The following is an 18555-nucleotide window of genomic DNA, read 5'->3' as shown; positions in this document are numbered from 1 at the left end:
GCTTTTGATTTCAGTAAATATGATCTCCTAATGCTGCAAATTCAGCAAATGACAATTTTCGGTTCTTTACAACCTATAAAATGCTTTGAAACTCTGTTGTGCATAATAATTTGGAACAGTGCATTTTGAGTTTTTTATTGTTAAATATTTAAAAAAAAAAAATACTGTTTTCATTGGGTGGTTTGTTCAATGAAATTCGACTTATACCCTAACGGTTGGTGACTTGAAAATTATACTGACTGTCATTTGCATCGACTATTTAGGAAATTCAGTGAAAAATATAATTTGCATAATAATTTGGAACACAGTGTAAATGGCTTATAATAAAGCTACAAAACATTAATGAATGGTTTAAAGCCTAAGTTTATACTTATCAGCACTTTACCAAGGATGACCTACAAATAAAAACCGTTTTGGTTTTCTGTGAAGTTTCACACTCCTAATAGAAATGTGTAGGAGATTGGCAAAAGCATTCAAATAAAACTGCTAATCAGGACAAAATAAAATTATTAAATCGCATATAGATTAAATGATCTGCTATGTGGAGGAGCTGAGCAGAAATACGGTTCCACAGTAAACGTTACTGTAACTGTTGTAGCAGGCTGGCGTTACGGTGTTTCGACACATGGGCTCGCTTGTGACTATTTTGGACAACGCGACTTCCCGTAGAAGGGTATAGTGTGTAGCTGGGGGATCATGGGATAATAAATATTTTTTTTTTCTGGTTCTTGTCTTAGAAGACATTCTGTCATTTAGGTTACGATGGTGTGAAAGAAGGTAATGTGCAGGCTGTCATCGTGAGCAGATGATGGATACCGTTAGGCGTGGTAAGTGTGTTTGAATGCTGTTAACCAACCATTCACTCCCGATAGCAGACTGAAGCTAAACAGATGTTTGCTAACCTGTAAGTCTCGCTTTGCCAGACCCTCCTCCACAGCGCGCTGCCGTTAACTGTAAGCTAAAACCAAAAAAGAACGGTAGTTTGTAATGTACTTACAAAAGTTGACTGATTGCATGTTATATGGGGGCAACAACTGACAGAATGATCTGCTGTCAAATTTTTACCCATTTTTCTTACCTTTGTCAAACTCAACACTTGCCATGGACACTAACGTTACTCAAGTTAGTGTTGACAGGGTTAGCTAGCTAGTTAACTTGGGTTAAGATCTTAATTTAACTACCATTTGGCAATCAATCAGGAAAATAACTTATTTTGATCAAAGCAATTAAAAGGCATTTCTTTTTCCGTTAAACTCCTTTTATTGAGTAGCTTTAGTGAGAAATGTTCTTCAAATACAAACGTGCCTAGTGGGGTGAAGTTGAGTTTAAAAGCTCTAGCTAGTGGTAAATCCAAGCCGTTTGTTTTATTTGCATGGCTGACAGTGAGATATCCATCTCTGCTTCCTCCCCATTACAATGGAGATGGGAGGAATTTCATTTGAGGTCCTCACAGCTGTGAAAAAAATGACATTCAAATTCAACAGCAGTGTTTCTTTTCAGAATCCTCCACAGACCTCAATTAGAGCCCAACAGATAAATCAGCATTTATGAGCTTTAGGATTTGGCTTATTTGTAGGCTGCTAAGTAGTAATTGCAGTACAGAGATAGCTTACTCTAAAGGTCCTGTAAGTGTCCGACTGGTCCACCAACCAGGCTTTCAGTCTTGGCATTGCTTGTACTGTAGATGATGCAGCTGTGGTGCTATTTGAGGTTAAGGGTTGTTTTTTGCACCATCAGCTCAGATGACTGCCAGGTGTCTGTCACTTGTGGATACTTGTTTCCCTTTTTCGAAATAGTAGAAACTTGCCGTGTAATGGTTTTGGTTGATGATGAAACTGAAAGTCTGGGCTTTCTTTGAGTAATCTACAGCTAATCGGACAAAGCAAAATTAATAAAGTCATATTTGTAGTGATGTAATATCCGCTATGGCCTTGTTGGAAGTCCTCCTCTCCTCCAAATGTAGGTGTCCCTTTGAACAAAATTATTGATTGATGCCTGGGGGACAAAGGTAATTTAAAATCAGAATTCCTGTGTGTCTATTTAGGTAAAGTATTGTGCATGGATTGGTTACTTGAAACCAGCTGGAATTTGGCTGTAACTGTGTAGCTTTGTCACACAGCAAACCATGATGAATGACTTTAAACACAAGAGCCATTTGATTGCAGACCTGATACTTCTTTCTAGGCTATTGTTGGTAGAGATTGGCCTAGTTAGAACAAGGCAAGCATGTGATTTGGCAAAATAACTCACATTACGTCACATTCGCCTTGATGAGCTTTCACATGATTATGCTACAATCATGTGCATTATGACAAAACAGATGACTCAGTCTGGGCAGTGTGTAGTGATGTGTACTACTGTATGTAGATGAACAGTACACACACAACAAGTAGGACACAAATAATATAACACTTGTTCTGGTGTCCTTCACAACCAACATACTCTTATCATGAGGAAACTATTACCTTAGTGATAACTTTATGTTTAAATAATTGTTTGATGTGTGGAATCTTTGATACATGTATATGGTGCCATGGGAGAGTAAAACTATCAAATGTATTGATGAGTTTGCCTTTCTTTATCCAAAAATATGACAATGTTGAGATGTCTGCCTTCCCTGTCAGGTTGTTGGTGTCGTCATATGAACAATAATAAACTGACAAATAAATAACACAACCGTTCATTTGTTTGTATGTAGGCTAGACTATACAATCTTGTAGCGTCCGTTTTCTCGGTGCAGCTCCAGTCAACAGTCGTGACATTGCAACAATGTGGAATACAAGTATTAAATGTCCTTCCTTTCGACATCTTTGTTAACAAGATATTTTTGGTTCATTTGTCGTCAGAAATGGCTGTGGGGGCTCGTGTATCAGTGCTTAAAAATCCGGTTAAGCAAGTAAAGTAGTCCGGTATCAGACGCTCGAGACACCGCTCGCAGTTAAAAAAGGAAGGTGGGAAACATACAACAGCGGCATTTGCTCACTCTACAGTCTATATTTTTATAATTTCGGGGAAATATGCAATAATACGCACGGTTTCGAGTTGACGGTGAGCTTATTTTTTTTCCTCAAATGTGTTTTTAACACGAAATACGTTTGTGTTGATTTTCCCTACATCTTCGGATGCGGAAGCGAGCATCTAGTTAAACAAACAACTTACTTTACTCCACATGGTATTTTTTTAATTTGTTCGGTTATTTTATACTGTTAACATATAGACATTACTACGAGTTCATAGCAAACGTATAATACTTACGGCATTTCTACAGGAGTGTTTCCGTCGTACTCAGCTGTGTTTACAGGTTATAGTAACCTCCCACAATCTCACATAGCTTCCTAAAGTTTGACTTTGTTTGTATTGTATCCTCCTATTGCAATTTGGCCCATGGACTCGACTAGAGCTTTGCAGAGGGTGTTTTGTTAGCATTGACTTTGAGGGTGTGTGTTGTGTGCTTAGTTCAAACGTTGTGAGAGTGAGAGGAGTAGGATAGTTGTGTTAACAGTGCGTACCTGTTCTGTAGGTAGCGTGGTGGAGCCGCAGAGCGGACTCCCGTCACCCAGTCCACGAGACCCACTGCTCAGTCCTGACTCTCACATGGTAAGAACCTCCACTGTTTTTTTGTTTTTTTACTGCTATACCAACAATGGCCACAAGTGTGACAAATTATGTTTGCATCCAAGACTAATGGGGAAAATACAGCAAATATAAGTGAAGTTGCAGTCTTTGTTGACAGGTAAGACGGGTGAAAGCGGTAGTGTGCTTAGCTTACTTGAATGTGGTGTGAAAACGTACAATGCCACCTGTAGATGTAGAACTTAGAGATGTGCATGGTCTCTATAATCTTGCTATATTTAACAGATACAGAGAAATCAGTGGTTTTGAAAATTTTCTGTCACACTTGTTTCAGGTATCACTGTTGAAAGCCGCAGTGGCTGTTTATCATGTAAAATGGGTGCTGATAAACCAGCTGTATGGAAATTAACCTTTGTTTGAATCTGAATGGACTGTCTGACTTCTTTGCCCCAACAGGATGTTCAGGGGTATAAGTGGGTGCGCTGGAGGTTGTGGTTGTGTCGTCTGGCTGCTGTGCTGTCCTTGGGTGTCCTCCTGATTGTGTTTCACTGGCGCCCAAGGCTTGCTGTCCTGGCCCGCTGCTGCTCCTGCCCTCTTGCTTTGGCAGATATTCTGCTAATAAGAGTGAGGAAATGAATTCATTCCTACTTAGATTTAAAACCCACTTGACACCTGGCATTAATACTTACTTTTCTCTTTGCATTGCAAGAATTGCATCTGACCTGCGTTTTACTTCATTATCCTTCTAGGTTCTTTAATAAAACCTCCTGCACTGAAATGTTAGTTTAAAAGGTTGATGTCCAAAATGCTTTTAGTCTTTTCCACATTAACATACAACTAGCTATATTTATCGGTTCTGTCTCATGACATTCTGATCACCAAGCATGAATGTTAGTGTAAAATGGTAAAGAGGACCATGTCTATGGCAGTATTATGTGTTGTGCTCTGATTCACTGCATATCTTGGTTGGTCAAGTGCCTAGTTCCCAGCAATCACACATGTATCGGTGTCGTCTTTCCTTCAGGACAGTTTTGGCCAGCAGCATGTGGTGGAGGTCCTCACAGAGGAGATGGATAGCAGCAGGTCAGCTTCAATGTCTCTATCCTCTCACAGCATCACCTTTAGCCTTTCAACACATATCTGAAAAATGTATGTAGCCTCTACCTACTTGCTTTGTCCCTTTCAGTTTGGAAATGGTGGTAGAGCTGGAGGAAAATGAATGGAGAGATACAATTCAGCTGCACAAGGAGGAGGTAAGGAAGAAGTTGGCAGAATGATGTGCTGAGTGATTTTCTTTTACCAGACTGAAAGTGACTATTATTGTGTTACAGAAAACGCTGCTGCGCTACTACCTGTTTAAAGGACTGCGCTACATCTGGCTGGGCAGGAAAGGAGCTTTCTGTCGTGTCAGGTAATAAAACAGGAAAAAGAGGAACATAGCACTGAGTACTGAGCAGCTAGATTCATCCTGTATATTTGTATTGAGACTGTTTTTAGGCACTGCTACTTTCTGCTTATACTCAGTTATGTTCTCAATATACAGCTATAAAATACTAAAATATTTCCTTTTTTATTAACTATAATGTTGAAACCTTCCATCTTTATTTGTAGTGTCCTCAATGAGGACTGGACCTGCAATGACGTGTATGGCTTCCAAAAGGGCCTGAGTCACCTGGAGCAAAGCCTCAGGTAGGAAAGGATGCATGCATGGGGAAATAAACAGACTCTTTAATCTCAGAGGGCACTGCTGAGTAATTCATGACGTGAATTCTTTCAGGAGATGCATGTATGGGCCGAACCTTATTGATGTGCAGGTGAAGTCTTACGTGAAACTGCTGTTTGAGGAGGTGAGATGGAAAATCTGTCTTTCATACTGCCTCAGATTTGATTTTTTTTTTTACTTTTAATGATGGTTTAGAATGTTTTGAAGTGATATTTTGTTCCAAATCCAGGTGAAGTATCAACTTGAACTTGCTCCTTCCTTCTGTGTCTCTTTTGATCTGCCCACTTTAGGTCCTCAACCCATTCTATGTGTTCCAAGTGTTCAGCATCACCCTGTGGATTGTCGACAATTACTATTATTACGCCATTTGTATATTTATTATCTCCATTTTATCCATCGGTATCTCACTTTATGAGATCCGCAAGGTGAGCCTGTAGTGGGATATTCAATCTGATTAAAATCTGTGCTTAGCTCTGGAAATAGATGGTTAATATTATTATATAAATATATAAAAAAATAAATATAAACCTTATTTGACCATACTCCACAGCAAAGCGTCACTCTTCGCAACATGGCCCGGTTGGTCACAAATGTCACAATACGGAGAAACTCAGGAGGTGGGTTTTTGCAAATCTATTCTTCTCCTAATGTGAATTTCTTTGTAGTTTCAGAAAATTATCTAAGTGCATTTGTTATGCGATTGATATATAGGGTTTTGTTCACCTGAGTACTGTTGCTAACCATCCTGCTATGACCACAGTCTACCCATCTTCTAATGGCTACTTCCAGCGAGATAATGCGCCATGGCACAAAGCTCAAATCATCTCAAACTAGTTTCTTGAACGTGACAATGAGTTCTTTGTACTGAAATGGCCTCCACAGTCACCAAATCACAGATCCCCTCAAATACTGAGGAATTTCTACTTCTGCACCATTGATAGTGTCCTCTACGGGGAACATCACTGACTGGTATGGAAATGGCACAGAACAGGACCGTGAGCCCTGCAGAGTGTTTTGTTTGGCTGAACATATAGTAGGCAGTGCCCCACCCTGCCTAATGGCGCTTTTCCATTACATGGTACCTGCTTGACTCGCCTCGACTCTACTCGCCTTTTTTGGTTTTCCATTACGAAAAAAAGTCCGGAAAACGGACGCACAGTGTGCCGAGGCAAGTAGAGTCGAGGCGAGTCGAGCAGGTACCATGTAATGGAAAAACGCCATAAATGATATTTACACCAGGGGCTGCAAGAAAAAAAGGCTAGGAGAATCAATAAAGATCCATACCACACGTGTAATAGCCTATTCTCCATGTTAAGGTTGGGAAGAGTCAGTTTCTTCAAAATTCACCATTCTATGGGCAGACATCAGTGTCACGGTAGCAAGCCTTTAACTAGCTAAACCAGCTTACAGGGCTCGGAAAAATATAGTATGGCTGCCCCCAGTTCCCACTTCTATGGTAAGCAAGTAACCGTGAAGCCTTTTAGGAATGTTTTGAAAGAACATTTTTTCTTTTAAGTCAAGTCATTCTGCATTAAACCCAGAACTCTCTACAAGGACATTTATTCCTGGTTGTGTGTTTTCTCAGTGGAGGAACTTGTTAGCTCAGAGGAACTGGCCCCCGGCGACTGTCTAATCATCCCTCAGGAAGGTCTGCTGCTGCCCTGTGATGCGGCCCTGCTGGCTGGGGAGTGTCTGGTCAACGAGAGCATGCTCACAGGTGATCAACAAACCTCAACAACAATACAAGGCAGAGCGTAACTGTTTTCCACTTTTTATGTAGGATTTAATTTAAAAAGCTGGGGTTATGTTACATTTCACAACCTTGAGGCTAATTAGAGTCACAAATTGGCCATCAAAAGTGATTTTTCAAGATGACTGCACATTGGCGCTAGTTCATCAAAGGGATTAACTGGTATATAACCTTGTGGTGGTGAGGGTTCAAGCCTTTGATTTCTTGCTCCTCAGTGAATCTATTGTATTGTAAAAAGTGAGATTCCCATGTCTTTTTTTATTAGAAAGCAGGTTGAGGTGCTATATAAATACTGTAGGTAGGTAGGTATAAAAACGCTCAATCCACAGAGAAATGCACACAGCCCGTATTCGGAAACTGTGCAATTTAAATGAGCCGTCAGGACTTTCGTACGGTTGTGAAGTCACATCTATATAGGGCTGGGCATCGTTCAAAATCTTTCGATCTGGTGCCAATTTCGATACCTCAGTTTCGATGCCGGTTCCTTAACGATACTTTTTTCGATACCATATGTTTTAAAATCCATTTCAACATCAACAAAAATACATTAAACACAAAACCTTTATTTTCCACTTTAATTGTGAATCAAAACAGTTATCAAAATTGCAATGAGTGCAGACCCTCATGCGGAACACCCAATCAGAGCAGACTGGGCCTTTTTGGGAGGGGGGTCTTAAAGGGACAGGCCCTAAAACGGAGCCTTTCAGACAGAGGGTGAATACAGGTATATTCAGACAGATAGTATGAGAAAAAGAATGCGTTTTTGAACATTAAAGCATGTAAACTTGTTCTATTAGAAACCCAAAATACAAGTATGGACCTAAAAATGAGCATAATATGGAACCTTTTAACAAAAACTGGCAACAAATAAGAAAATACAGTAAATGTGGCACAAAAAAAACCTGGTTCCATACCACTCAGCAAAAACTAAAGTGAAACCAAATTGCAATTCAGTATAATTTCTGGCTAGAAAAACAAATACTCCGTCTCCCATTTCCTAGTTCCATGTAGTTTTAGAGTGAATGTTTGATTGGTACCAAAATCCAATTTCTGTTCCTTAAAATCAATAAAAGCCTTTGCAAATGGCATTTGTTAAGTATGTGATGCCTACTCTTTTCACAGTCTGTGCCTCCAGCTTGTTCTACATCTTCCTGTGAGGTGTCACTGTGTTCACCTGTTCTCATCCTTCCTGTGTCCAGGTGAAAGTGTCCCAGTGCTAAAGACGCCACTGCTAGCTGGTGAGGGGAGGTACAGCTCAGAGACTGAGCACAGACACACCCTATTCTGTGGTACCCAGCTCATTCAGGCCAAAGGTGGAGGGCCGGGAGGCAGCGGTGCTGTTGCTGTGGTCACAAGCACCGGTGAGTAGAGACACTGAGGATCTGAGTCTGTAACATTTTAGTGAGATGTCAGTTAAGAGTTAAAGGTAACCTATGGAGTTCTGGACCTCTAGCCGTGCTATGAAGCAGTTTTTCTATGAGCAGGTACCCATTTTGTCTGTCTCACACGTAAAGACGCACTTGTGCAAAAGTGACCACAGGATACGCAATACACAGTCCTGCCAATGGTGTCACACCATTCCACTGATCTACAGGTGATGGTATGTTACACACCAAGATATGCTGAAATTAAGAAAAGAAGAGACGACTGCTTCCTAGCTAACATGAATCTAAACGAGTGTCAAACTTTTTGAAAAATCAGCTTTGCAAATGTTTTATTGGGGGGGGGGGGGGGTGCAGTCAAAGAGTTTATATGAGCTTATATCTCATCCTTAGGGTTTTTCACAGCCAAAGGTAACCTGGTCAGCTCCATTTTGTATCCTCATCCAACCGACTTCCGCTTCTACCAAGATTCTGCTAAGTTCCTGCTCATCCTTGGTTTTGTTGGTAAGAGCTTTAACAGCAACCTGCCTAATTTCGTTTCAAGAGTGTATGAATAAGTTAATGTTATCTGTATCTACAACTGAGTTACTCAGGGTTATGTATTTCAAGCCTTTTTTTTAAACCTATAATTCAGTTATAATTGAACATTAATAAACTCTTTCCAATATTTTTCTTCTTGCTACAGCTTTTGTTGGCACCATTTACAGCTTTGTGGTCCTCTTCAAATCGGGTGTAAGTGCAAGCCACAATGCAAAGACCAAATGTTTTCTGGCCTGTCTTTATTTGGCATGCAAACAATAAAGAAAGTGATATCACTGACTTGTTCTGGGTGTGTGTCCAGGTGACCTGGCTGGAGTTGGTGGTTATGAGCCTGGATGTTGTGACCATCGCAGTGCCTCCTGCCCTATCTGCAGCCATCACCACTGGCACTATCTATGCCCAGCACAGGCTGAAGAGCCAGGGCGTCTTCTGCATCAGTCCACCACGCATCAACATTTGTGGCAAGGTCTCACTCTTCTGCTTTGACAAGGTGAGGGGGATTCCATTAGCTAAAGTCGACTGTGTATGTGGAGAACAGCTGTGGCCACATGTTGAAGTTGTCTTTCATCAGAGTACTTTTGTTTCTCCAGACAGGGACTCTTACGGAGGACGGTATGGATGTGTGGGGAGTGATGGAGGGGGGACCTGCTGGTTTCTCAGAGCTGGTCCCAGATCCCAGACTCCTGTCCCCAGGTCCCATGCTCTCAGGCCTGGCCTGCTGTCACACTGTGACACTGTTGCAAGGAGAGCCCCTCGGAGATCCTCTGGAGCTCAAGATGGTCGAGTCCACTGGTTGGGTATGACACTATAAAGTTATTTAATTTCAAGAGGTACTTGACTAGAACCGGGTAAAAACCCTTTTGTCATTTAAAGGTGCACTATGAGTTCCTGCATGGTTTCAGCGCGATTTCATTTTTGTCTCAAATCATAGGCATCTCTCCTTGATCCGCTAGCTGCCTGCCCCCTGAATACACTGTGAAAAAGCCCGGTCTCGGGAGACAACAAGGGGGTCGTAAACGTCAAACGAACATTAGAGGCACAGGCTGTGCACCAAAATACAACAAACCACTCTAGCCAATCATCGACAAGATGGTTGGGGGAGGGAGTGGGGGTTAGTGACAGTTAGTCAAGACAGTTATGGAGACATGGGGGGACGGGCGAGCTTGCTCTGTTTTGTTTTAAATTTACTTGGAACGTCAACAGACGTGACCATGCAGGAACTCATAGTGCACCTTTAAAGCTATAGTGCGTAGTTTCTGTCGCCCCCATGAGGTAGAATTCCTCATGAGGAATTCTAAGTAATGACAACAAAATACTTGCACCTGTTAAAAGCAACAACAATGTTCCGTAAACCTTTTAAGAGAGGGTAAAGTTTCCAAGTCCTGTATGCCCTGCGTGAAAGGAAAAGGCAGATTTACCCAGCTCTGTTTGGATGGTTGGGACCATGAGAAGAACTGTCTCTGATGAGCTAGTGTTAAAGCTACTGGAGTAATATGTCAGTAAGCTGGATATGTACTGCGGTAATTTACCCAGTAAAGCTTTTGCAATAAAAATTAACATATGGGTTTTTCTCCTTTAAACAAAGTGAAGTCCATTGAACCATTTCATATACATGATGTATACGGAAGCTTGCACCAGTTACAAACAGCAAGGCATCCAGTTTTTTCAAAAGAGATGAAGATGCATGTAAGTAAATTACATCATCATAATATAACACTGACAAAAAGGTACTTTGGACTATTTTATTTCTAGCAGTAAAAGGCAAACCTTTTTTTTAACAAAAATAAAAACCTAAATTTGGTTTTATATAGGAGTTTTTTTTTTAGGAGGATACCAGGCCCCAAGCTTGACTTGAAGTTGGTTAAAAAAAATTGTAAATACATGCCAATATTGAAATTATTCTGTTGGTATCAGGTACACAATTATTGTAAAACATGACTTCCATTTTGGCCGTTTTTCCCTATCAATGTGAACAGATATTGCAAATATTGTTATTAACACCAGGGACATTGCAAGAACCACTTTTTGTTTTAACGTGCCTCAAGCGACTGCAGATCCATTCTCCCACGCATAACATATCATCTCACTGTGAACTTCTTTTATAATATGTTAATCTAAATCAGTATCTTTACATTGTGTATATTTTCCCAGACACTCCATGAGCCAGAGGGAGATGGAAATGTGCTGGATGCAGAGTTTGGAGGCCACAGAGTTTTGGCTGTTTTGAGACCGCCTAAACAACAGCCTCAAGCTCAAGAAGCTGTGAGTGTCCCTACCATCACTCTCATATTAGCCTATATCCATGACGTTCCACTTCCAGGATTGCTTCAATGCCGCCTGAAATTCCGCCAGATTTCACAGTTTTCGGCCGGATGTCTGTTACCTTCGGCTTTCTTTGTGTGGTCATTTTAAAATCCAGTCAATTCATGAGGACTATGGTTAACTGCTCCTCAGATCTCTGCAGGATAAATCCAGACAGCTAGCTAGACCATCTGTCCAATCTGAGTTTTATGTTGCACGACTAAAACAACCTTTAAACGTACACGTTCCACCAAAACAAGTTCCTTCCCGAGGCTATTTTGCAGCGGCACTGTGGCTCCGTCTGGCGCTTAGCGCCGCCCAAGACAATTGTGATTGGTTTAAAGAAATGCCAATAAAACAGAGCACGTTTTTCTCCCATCCTGGAATGCTGTGTGGACTAGCCAGACCCTCCTCCGCAGCGCTGTGCAGGAAGGTCTGGCAAAGCGAGACTACTCTCATATTGACTGATCAGTAGAGCTTTTATGTCAAATCCCCTTAACTGCTGTTGTACAGCTATTGATCTTTCCATTACTTAACCATAGTGTTAGATTTTGACATTGTGGCAAATGTATGTAACTGCAAACTGAATTAAATTCAAATTAGGTGTAGAACAGTTGGTTCATCAGCACTAAGTCCCTTCCACTTCTTAGTCAATATCGGTCTAGAGTTTTCAGTTATGCATAACTGATATTCTTCTCTTTCATTTGGCTGTCAGTCCACAAGCGAGGCGGTGGCCATTGTTCAGAGGTTTCCCTTCTCCTCGGCACTGCAGAGGATGAGTGTGGTGACGGTGGCCCGCGGCGGATGCTCGGCTCTCGCATTCATGAAAGGATCCCCAGAAATGGTGGCTAGCCTCTGCCGAGCAGAAACTGGTCAGTAACTTAATATTAATAATATAATAATACTATCCCATGTGTTAATATACAACTATAGTGCAGGATCTTTTTTTAGTGATTTGGATTGAAATTAATTTTGCATTGTCTACTCTTTTACATTACATTTATACTAAACGGGATGCTTTATGTTAACAGTGCCGGGGCAGTTCTCCAGCAAACTGCACAGTTTCTCCAGTGAAGGTCTCCGAGTTCTTGCACTCGCCTATAAACCAGTAGACGGGAACGCTGACTTAAGGACCATTGAACGGTGAGAACCCATTCTGTGTTTCTGGCTTGTTGTCTGTGGCTCCAAAGCTCCTTAATAATTAATTTCTCTACACCTGAAGCGTGTTGTAAATGCAGCTGTTTGTCTTTCCACAGAGGGGAGGTAGAGAAAGACATGCAGTTCCTGGGCTTGATGATCATGAAGAATCTGGTGAAGCCAGAGAGTGCCCAGGTTATTAACATGCTGAGACTGGCACACCTTCGCACTGTCATGGTCACTGGTGAGAGATATTTTGCACTTATTTTTTTAATTATCGTTAAGGCATTATTATTGCAGGCATCTTAAATGCCATCAACATCATGTTAAGTCCCGTTTTGTCTTTCTTCACATAGGGGACAACATTTTAACAGCAGTCAATGTAGCAAAAAGCTGTGGGATGGTAGGATTTGATGACAAGGTGATATTCGTCAATGCAACCCCCCACACTGCCCAGTCCATACCCACCCTGAGGTTCAGCCTGGAAGACAGAGGGGAGGTCATCACTCAGGTCGGTCCTGCTCAGACACGCTGCAGTACACTGCTCAGCAGTCTGGTTAAAGGTGCAGTAAGCGATGCTAATCCAAAACACTTTTTGCCAAATTCAGCGAATATATCCTCACGGTCACATTGCTCTCTATTTTCTATGTGCGCTGAAAAACAATCTGGTGTTAATACACAGCCATCGCTATGTATTAACACCACACCATCTTGAATTTCCCCTTGGGGATCAATAAAGTATCTATCTACCTAAATAGAAAACAAGCAGAAAGGAGTGCACGAGCCACAAACCATTCCAGCCAATTGCCAACAGGCAGCGACAGTTGATGCAAGAGGGGAGGCAACATGTGAATGTGTCGGCCAGCCAGTTGTTATTTATCCATGAATCTGGGGGGCGGAGCTTCTGAAGGGGGGGGTGTATTTGTTTGCCAGTTGAGTTAAAATATCAACAATCTTTGCGCAGCATTGCTTACTGCACCTTTAAGTCTCTGCTGTCAGAATATATCTTCGACCAATATCTGGGAAGAAGAGAATCATGGTTCTGTCAATCATGATTAAGTAGTTATCAGGATAGCACACACATTGAGCACAATCATTACCTACTTTTTTTTTTTAAAACTGGGAGGATCCATTTTGGCTGCTGTTATTAATACTTTTCTTGTCTCTTCTCAGGGCCTGTACCAGAGTGGTTTTGACTATCACTTGGCTATTAATGGCAAGTCCTTTGCTGCCCTCTGTGATCACTTCCCTGAGTATTTGCCAAAGGTAATGAATGCTATGTAATCCCAGCAGGAATGTTCTACTATATTCCCCTAATCTGCCAATCAAATGACACATGCATACATCTGCCTTGCACTGTACTCATATTTAATTCCTAAAATCTCAGTCTATCGAACGATATTGCACTATTCCTTCCCTCTCTTTTGTATATTTTTTGTAAAATTGTAAATTCTATTGTATTGTTATACTGTACACTATTTTTTTTTATATTCTCACCATCAACTCTGTTTTTATTCTTAATATGTTAAGTGTTGTACTTTGAGAGCAAAGATTACCGGAGTCAAATTCCTTGTTTGTCTACGCAAACCTGGCCTGTAAAGCTGATTCTTATTCTGATTCTGACAATGATTTAACGAAATTATAATTTGGTTCAAACTGAGGCATTAGACTGTCAGCCTGTATTTCAAGCAACATTTTCCTTTTTAAATAACAAAGATGATGATTATAAAATCAAGATGGGATCAATTGTTTGTCAACTTTTCTTGACATGCTGTCATTGTAGGTTTTGCTGCGAGCCACAGTATTTGCACGCATGGCTCCTGACCAGAAAACCCAGCTAGTGAAGGAGTTGCAGAAACTTAAGTAAGTTCAGACATAAAAGGGCTCGAGTTTTCATTTATGCATAACTGATACTAACTTTATTTTATTGTCATCAGAGTGGAAAAGCCTATAAAGTACTAAGGGATACTGACACCCAATAGCAGTCTATCATCTATTTGTGGAATCCACATAAAATGTTGCATCTGAAGTTAAGGGCTTCCCCTAGTTGCATGATACATGTATAATCACAAGTCTAGTATTTGTCATTTTAATTATTTATATAATTAAACAACGGGCTACTACCTGACTTAAATAATACTCTCTACCACAGCTACAAGGTGGGCATGTGTGGGGACGGGGCCAACGACTGCGGGGCCCTGAGAGCTGCTGATGTTGGGGTTTCTCTGTCTGAAGCCGAGGCTTCAGTCGCGTCACCTTTCACTTCCAAGACTGAAAACATCAGCTGTGTGCCGCTGCTTATCAGGTGAGGAAGAAGGAGGCATTGAGTTAGAATAGCAGGGTAAATATGGATGACGTCTTTTGAAAACAAACCAAACCAGTAATGTTTGTGGTAGCGTACCTGCGGCAGAAACAAATATTAACTCATTTTTTCTCCTTGTCTGTACAGAGAGGGCCGGTGTTCTCTGGTCACCTCCTTCAGTCTCTTTAGATACATGGCCAGTTACAGCCTCATTCAACTCTGCGCTGTCCTCACCCTCTATTCAGTGAGTAGCAGTGGAGCTCATTACACTCTCACTTTCAAAAGTTCATCATATTGCTGCCATTCATTTGTATTTCTGTCAAGTCAATTCTGTTTAAAAAAAAAATTAACAAAAAAAAAGCTGAAAAGAATTGTAAACGTAACAATTTAATGTATTTTAATCCAAAGTCATTTGTTTGCACCTCTATCAGCTGTCAACATGTCACACTGACACTCTAAACGCACGCCATGCCGATCACCAAAGCATTGCTTACAGGACTTACAATGAAATGTGACTATGTTCTTGATGTGTGTCCAGGTGAGGACGAGGTTGTCCGACAAACAGTTCTTGCTTTGTGACTTTTTTCTGGTGACGACACTGGCTATTGTGATGGGGAGAGGAGGCCCCAGTGACAAGCTGGACCCCTCCAGACCCTCAGCCAGTCTGATGTCCCTGCCTGTGCTGGGCAGCCTCTTCATCCACACTTCCGTGATTGTTCTGGGCCAGCTGGCTGCGCTCTTCATCACCACCTCACAGGACTGGTCAGTAAAAAGACACGCATGCAAAGAGCTTTTATTTCAATTCAGAATTTCCTAAAGAAAGATGTTACATTTGTTTTTACATTCACTGAACAAAATCCAATATCTCAGATTTAGAAAAGGACAAACCATCCCATTTACACTTGATGCACTTTGATACACTGTTCATCCCTGTATTATTATTCTTTTTTTTTTTAGGTACGTTCCAATCAATTCAACAAGGATTGGCGCAGACAATCTGCCAAACATGGAGGACACCAGTGTGTTTGCCTTGTCAGGTTTCCAGTACATCATCATGGCTGTGGTGGTCACCAAGGGATACCCTCACAAGAAACCCTTATACTACAATTGTGAGTCATCAGAAATGTACAAAGATGACGATTTGGGGTTGGAAGGGTGATGCATACAGACTCATGCTGACAAATTGCTCGGTTTTTCATTGTTGTCAGCTTTATTATTTCTGCCAAGGAGGTTATATTTTCGGGTTTTTTTGTCAGCAGGATTATGGAAAAACTTGGTGGAAGAACCCATTGCATTTTGGTGCAGACATTGCAAGATAGAGCATAGCCTCGGCAGAGGCCCTTCTAGTTAAATATAACTGTAGCGGCTAAGCCTAAACGTTAAAGCCACTGAGGGGCTGCATCCGTCGTAGCACAGTAGAGTAATAACTCTCCCACTTCTGCTCATTGCCTTTGATGCCTGGATTTGTAGCTCTCTTTACGACAACACAGACACCGGTTGGTCCTTTACAACGGGCGTTTATTGCTTTGCTCTTCTGTCCTTAATGCATCCACGTCACGCCGTGAGAACTATATGTGAATGAACATAGTAAGCACGTCAAATTAATTATACATTACCGAAGAAAATAAAATACAAATTGCGCTTAGCGCGAATATAAATAAAGCTTCACATGTAACATAAAATACCTCGTTGGCTGCTTGTCCTGAAAAGAGGTTCTTAAATCCTTTGAAAATCCTTTACTGTTCGCCTTGGCCTTTTACAACAGTGTAACTCCTACTTAATTAGCAGAGCCGAGCCCCGTAACATGTGCTCACGTTAGATTTTTTCCTCGTCCATTAACAAATTCCGCAGCAGTGGAAACCACAACAGAGAACTTTAGTTCCGAGAGAAACAAAAAACACAATGGACTAAAATCTTTAACTATTACATCACATTCATTTTAACCTTTACATTAAACACATTTCCTATTTATTTACTGTATGAGACTATGAGTATAAACTATAAATTTAGTATGAATTTTGCATTAATTATGCGTCATAAACAGCACATATTTAACAGCACTTACAGTATTTATTTTTTTCTTACTGAAAACGGTTTTCTGGGTGTTGCATAAAAGAATCCATAACGATCCATAAATCTTCATAGAAGCAAACATTTCACTTATACAACAACTAGCCAGCATTGCTTGTTGTTGCGGTTTTGTACTCCTCCATCACATCACAAAGGTGACACCTCCTGGGCTCCTACAATAATATTACAAGTAAAACTTATTTAAGATTTATGACCCTAAACTCAGGTGTTTTGTTTTTTCTTTTTTTCTTTCCAGGGATTTTCCTCTGTGTACTATTGATCCTCTTTGCCCTGATGACTTGGCTGGCGTTGAATCCCGGGCCTGTCCTTAAAATACTTCAACTGTACGACTTCTCTGATATGAATTTCAAAATGCTGCTTGTCGCTCTGGCTGCTCTTAACTTCCTCATTTGTTTTTTTGTGGAGGTGAGTGATGACATTAAACTTTGATATTCCCTCTTCGGACAATTGTTAATGAAATATTGCTGTTTCAATCATTAGCTCCAACATTAACCAGATGAGACGCATGACAGTCTGTGGATATAACTGATGTTGGGGTTCTCCATGATGCTTGACATTACATTTGTACCCCAATCAAAATCTATCTTTGAAGACCCTCTAAAAGGCCAGAAAGATGGCTATAAAAAGTCTGTAATATTCTCCTTCATGATGAAAAAAGTGCCTCAGTTCATCTTGAGTTCATGTCAGTTACTATTGACATCAATGGTGACATGTTTTAATGGTTGAAAAGGTATAAAAATGTCCATAGTAACTTCTTCATGCTCAGTATATTCAAAATACTACAAAAATACTTATATACTGTATACAGTACAAGCGTGCAGCACACCCCTCAAAAGTTTGACCCTGATAAAGACTTTGGGCTTTAATAGCTGACCTGTGTTGGAGATCAAAACTCCTTACACTTTCCCTACCTCCACTTACTGCTGAAGCTAGTGTTGTTATTGTTGACTTGATAAGCACCAACTTTCATGTATGACGACAGTCATCTTGGATCTTGTACAATTATGTGTTAGTGGGGATTAGTTCTCCCAGCAGAATCCTCAGATTTTTGTGCCAAATACAGTATAACTTTAATAACCAGCATACACAATACTGGGTGACAGCAGGCTCCATTCTAACACAACACACAATGTATAACTTTCTATTCTAGAAAGACAGGAATGTCAGCTAGCAAAGCACATCATTTAATGTTCACTGTCATGGTTTACTGGGACAGTTGGGTAGAACTGGGCTGCTAGTCAAAATGTCTGTTCTAAATAAAAAGGCGCCGTTTTGTCGTTTTCATCATTAATAAATACTCCAAATGGACAATCTGTTTAAGCTTGGTATATTCCTAAAGGCTCTTGTTAACCGTACAGTTGCTGTTTTTTCCCCCCAGGTGCTGATAGATTTGGGTATCCTGAACTGTCTTCGGTTGCTGCGTGGGAGGCGTGAATCCAAGAAACAGTATAAACGTCTTAACGTCCTTCTGTCTGAATCCTCCTCATGGCCGCCCCTTAATCAAACCCTGTCACCCAGAGATTACACAGTCATCCAATTTAGCTAGCATCTGCTTGCCCCTCTGTTGGACACTGTCGTGACCCAGATGCAGTGAATGTCAGTTACATCCCCAACTTGATCAATAATACAAAGTCATGTTTACCTTTGATTAATAAAAACAATTTTTTATCTAAACTACTTGTGTTTTGAAAGATGTTTGTATTTTCAGTGTGATTTAATAGTGTAGTCCTGGGGGTGTTAAAGGACCATATTGCAC

General features: G+C 40.8%; 1 protein-coding gene across 3 annotated transcripts; it reads left to right on the top strand.

The window, feature by feature from the left end:
- The first annotated feature begins 625 nt into the window (after nucleotides 1–625).
- Nucleotides 626–18476, top strand: atp13a2 (ATPase cation transporting 13A2). Of its 3 annotated transcripts, none has more exons than XM_031286737.2 (29): nucleotides 626–827; nucleotides 3521–3597; nucleotides 4030–4197; nucleotides 4598–4656; nucleotides 4760–4826; nucleotides 4905–4984; nucleotides 5185–5262; nucleotides 5351–5420; nucleotides 5587–5721; nucleotides 5847–5913; nucleotides 6882–7013; nucleotides 8246–8407; nucleotides 8822–8932; nucleotides 9114–9160; nucleotides 9270–9458; nucleotides 9559–9765; nucleotides 11120–11230; nucleotides 11985–12141; nucleotides 12301–12412; nucleotides 12526–12650; nucleotides 12763–12917; nucleotides 13580–13672; nucleotides 14190–14269; nucleotides 14559–14711; nucleotides 14856–14952; nucleotides 15247–15470; nucleotides 15666–15817; nucleotides 17035–17204; nucleotides 18178–18476. In XM_031286737.2, exons 1-29 carry the CDS (start codon nucleotides 806–808, stop codon nucleotides 18343–18345), a joined length of 3468 nt encoding a protein of 1155 aa, XP_031142597.1. In that variant the 5' UTR covers nucleotides 626–805; the 3' UTR covers nucleotides 18346–18476. The 3 variants fall into 3 exon arrangements, with proteins under 3 accessions (XP_031142597.1, XP_035864302.1, XP_035864303.1); XM_036008409.1 differs by having other exon boundaries at nucleotides 11120–11236; XM_036008410.1 differs by lacking the exon at nucleotides 626–827 and adding an exon at nucleotides 2991–3172 and having other exon boundaries at nucleotides 11120–11236.
- The last annotated feature ends 79 nt before the right edge of the window (nucleotides 18477–18555 follow it).

The sequence above is a fragment of the Sander lucioperca genome, chromosome 12, assembly GCF_008315115.2.
Source record: "Sander lucioperca isolate FBNREF2018 chromosome 12, SLUC_FBN_1.2, whole genome shotgun sequence".
In the NCBI taxonomy this organism is placed as follows: Eukaryota; Metazoa; Chordata; class Actinopteri; order Perciformes; family Percidae; genus Sander; species Sander lucioperca.
Note: the sequence above shows the minus strand (reverse complement) of the source record. Positions and strands in the feature narration are given on the sequence as shown.

Excerpts from the sequence above, each read along its gene's own strand:
- atp13a2 (XM_036008409.1), top strand. The coding sequence starts at position 806 with ATGATGGATACCGTTAGGCGTG. Across the intron at positions 7,014-8,245 it reads CAACGAGAGCATGCTCACAG|GTGAAAGTGTCCCAGTGCTA; the intron begins GTGATCAACAAA and ends TCCTGTGTCCAG. Across the intron at positions 15,818-17,034 it reads GAAACCCTTATACTACAATT|GGATTTTCCTCTGTGTACTA; the intron begins GTGAGTCATCAG and ends TTTTCTTTCCAG.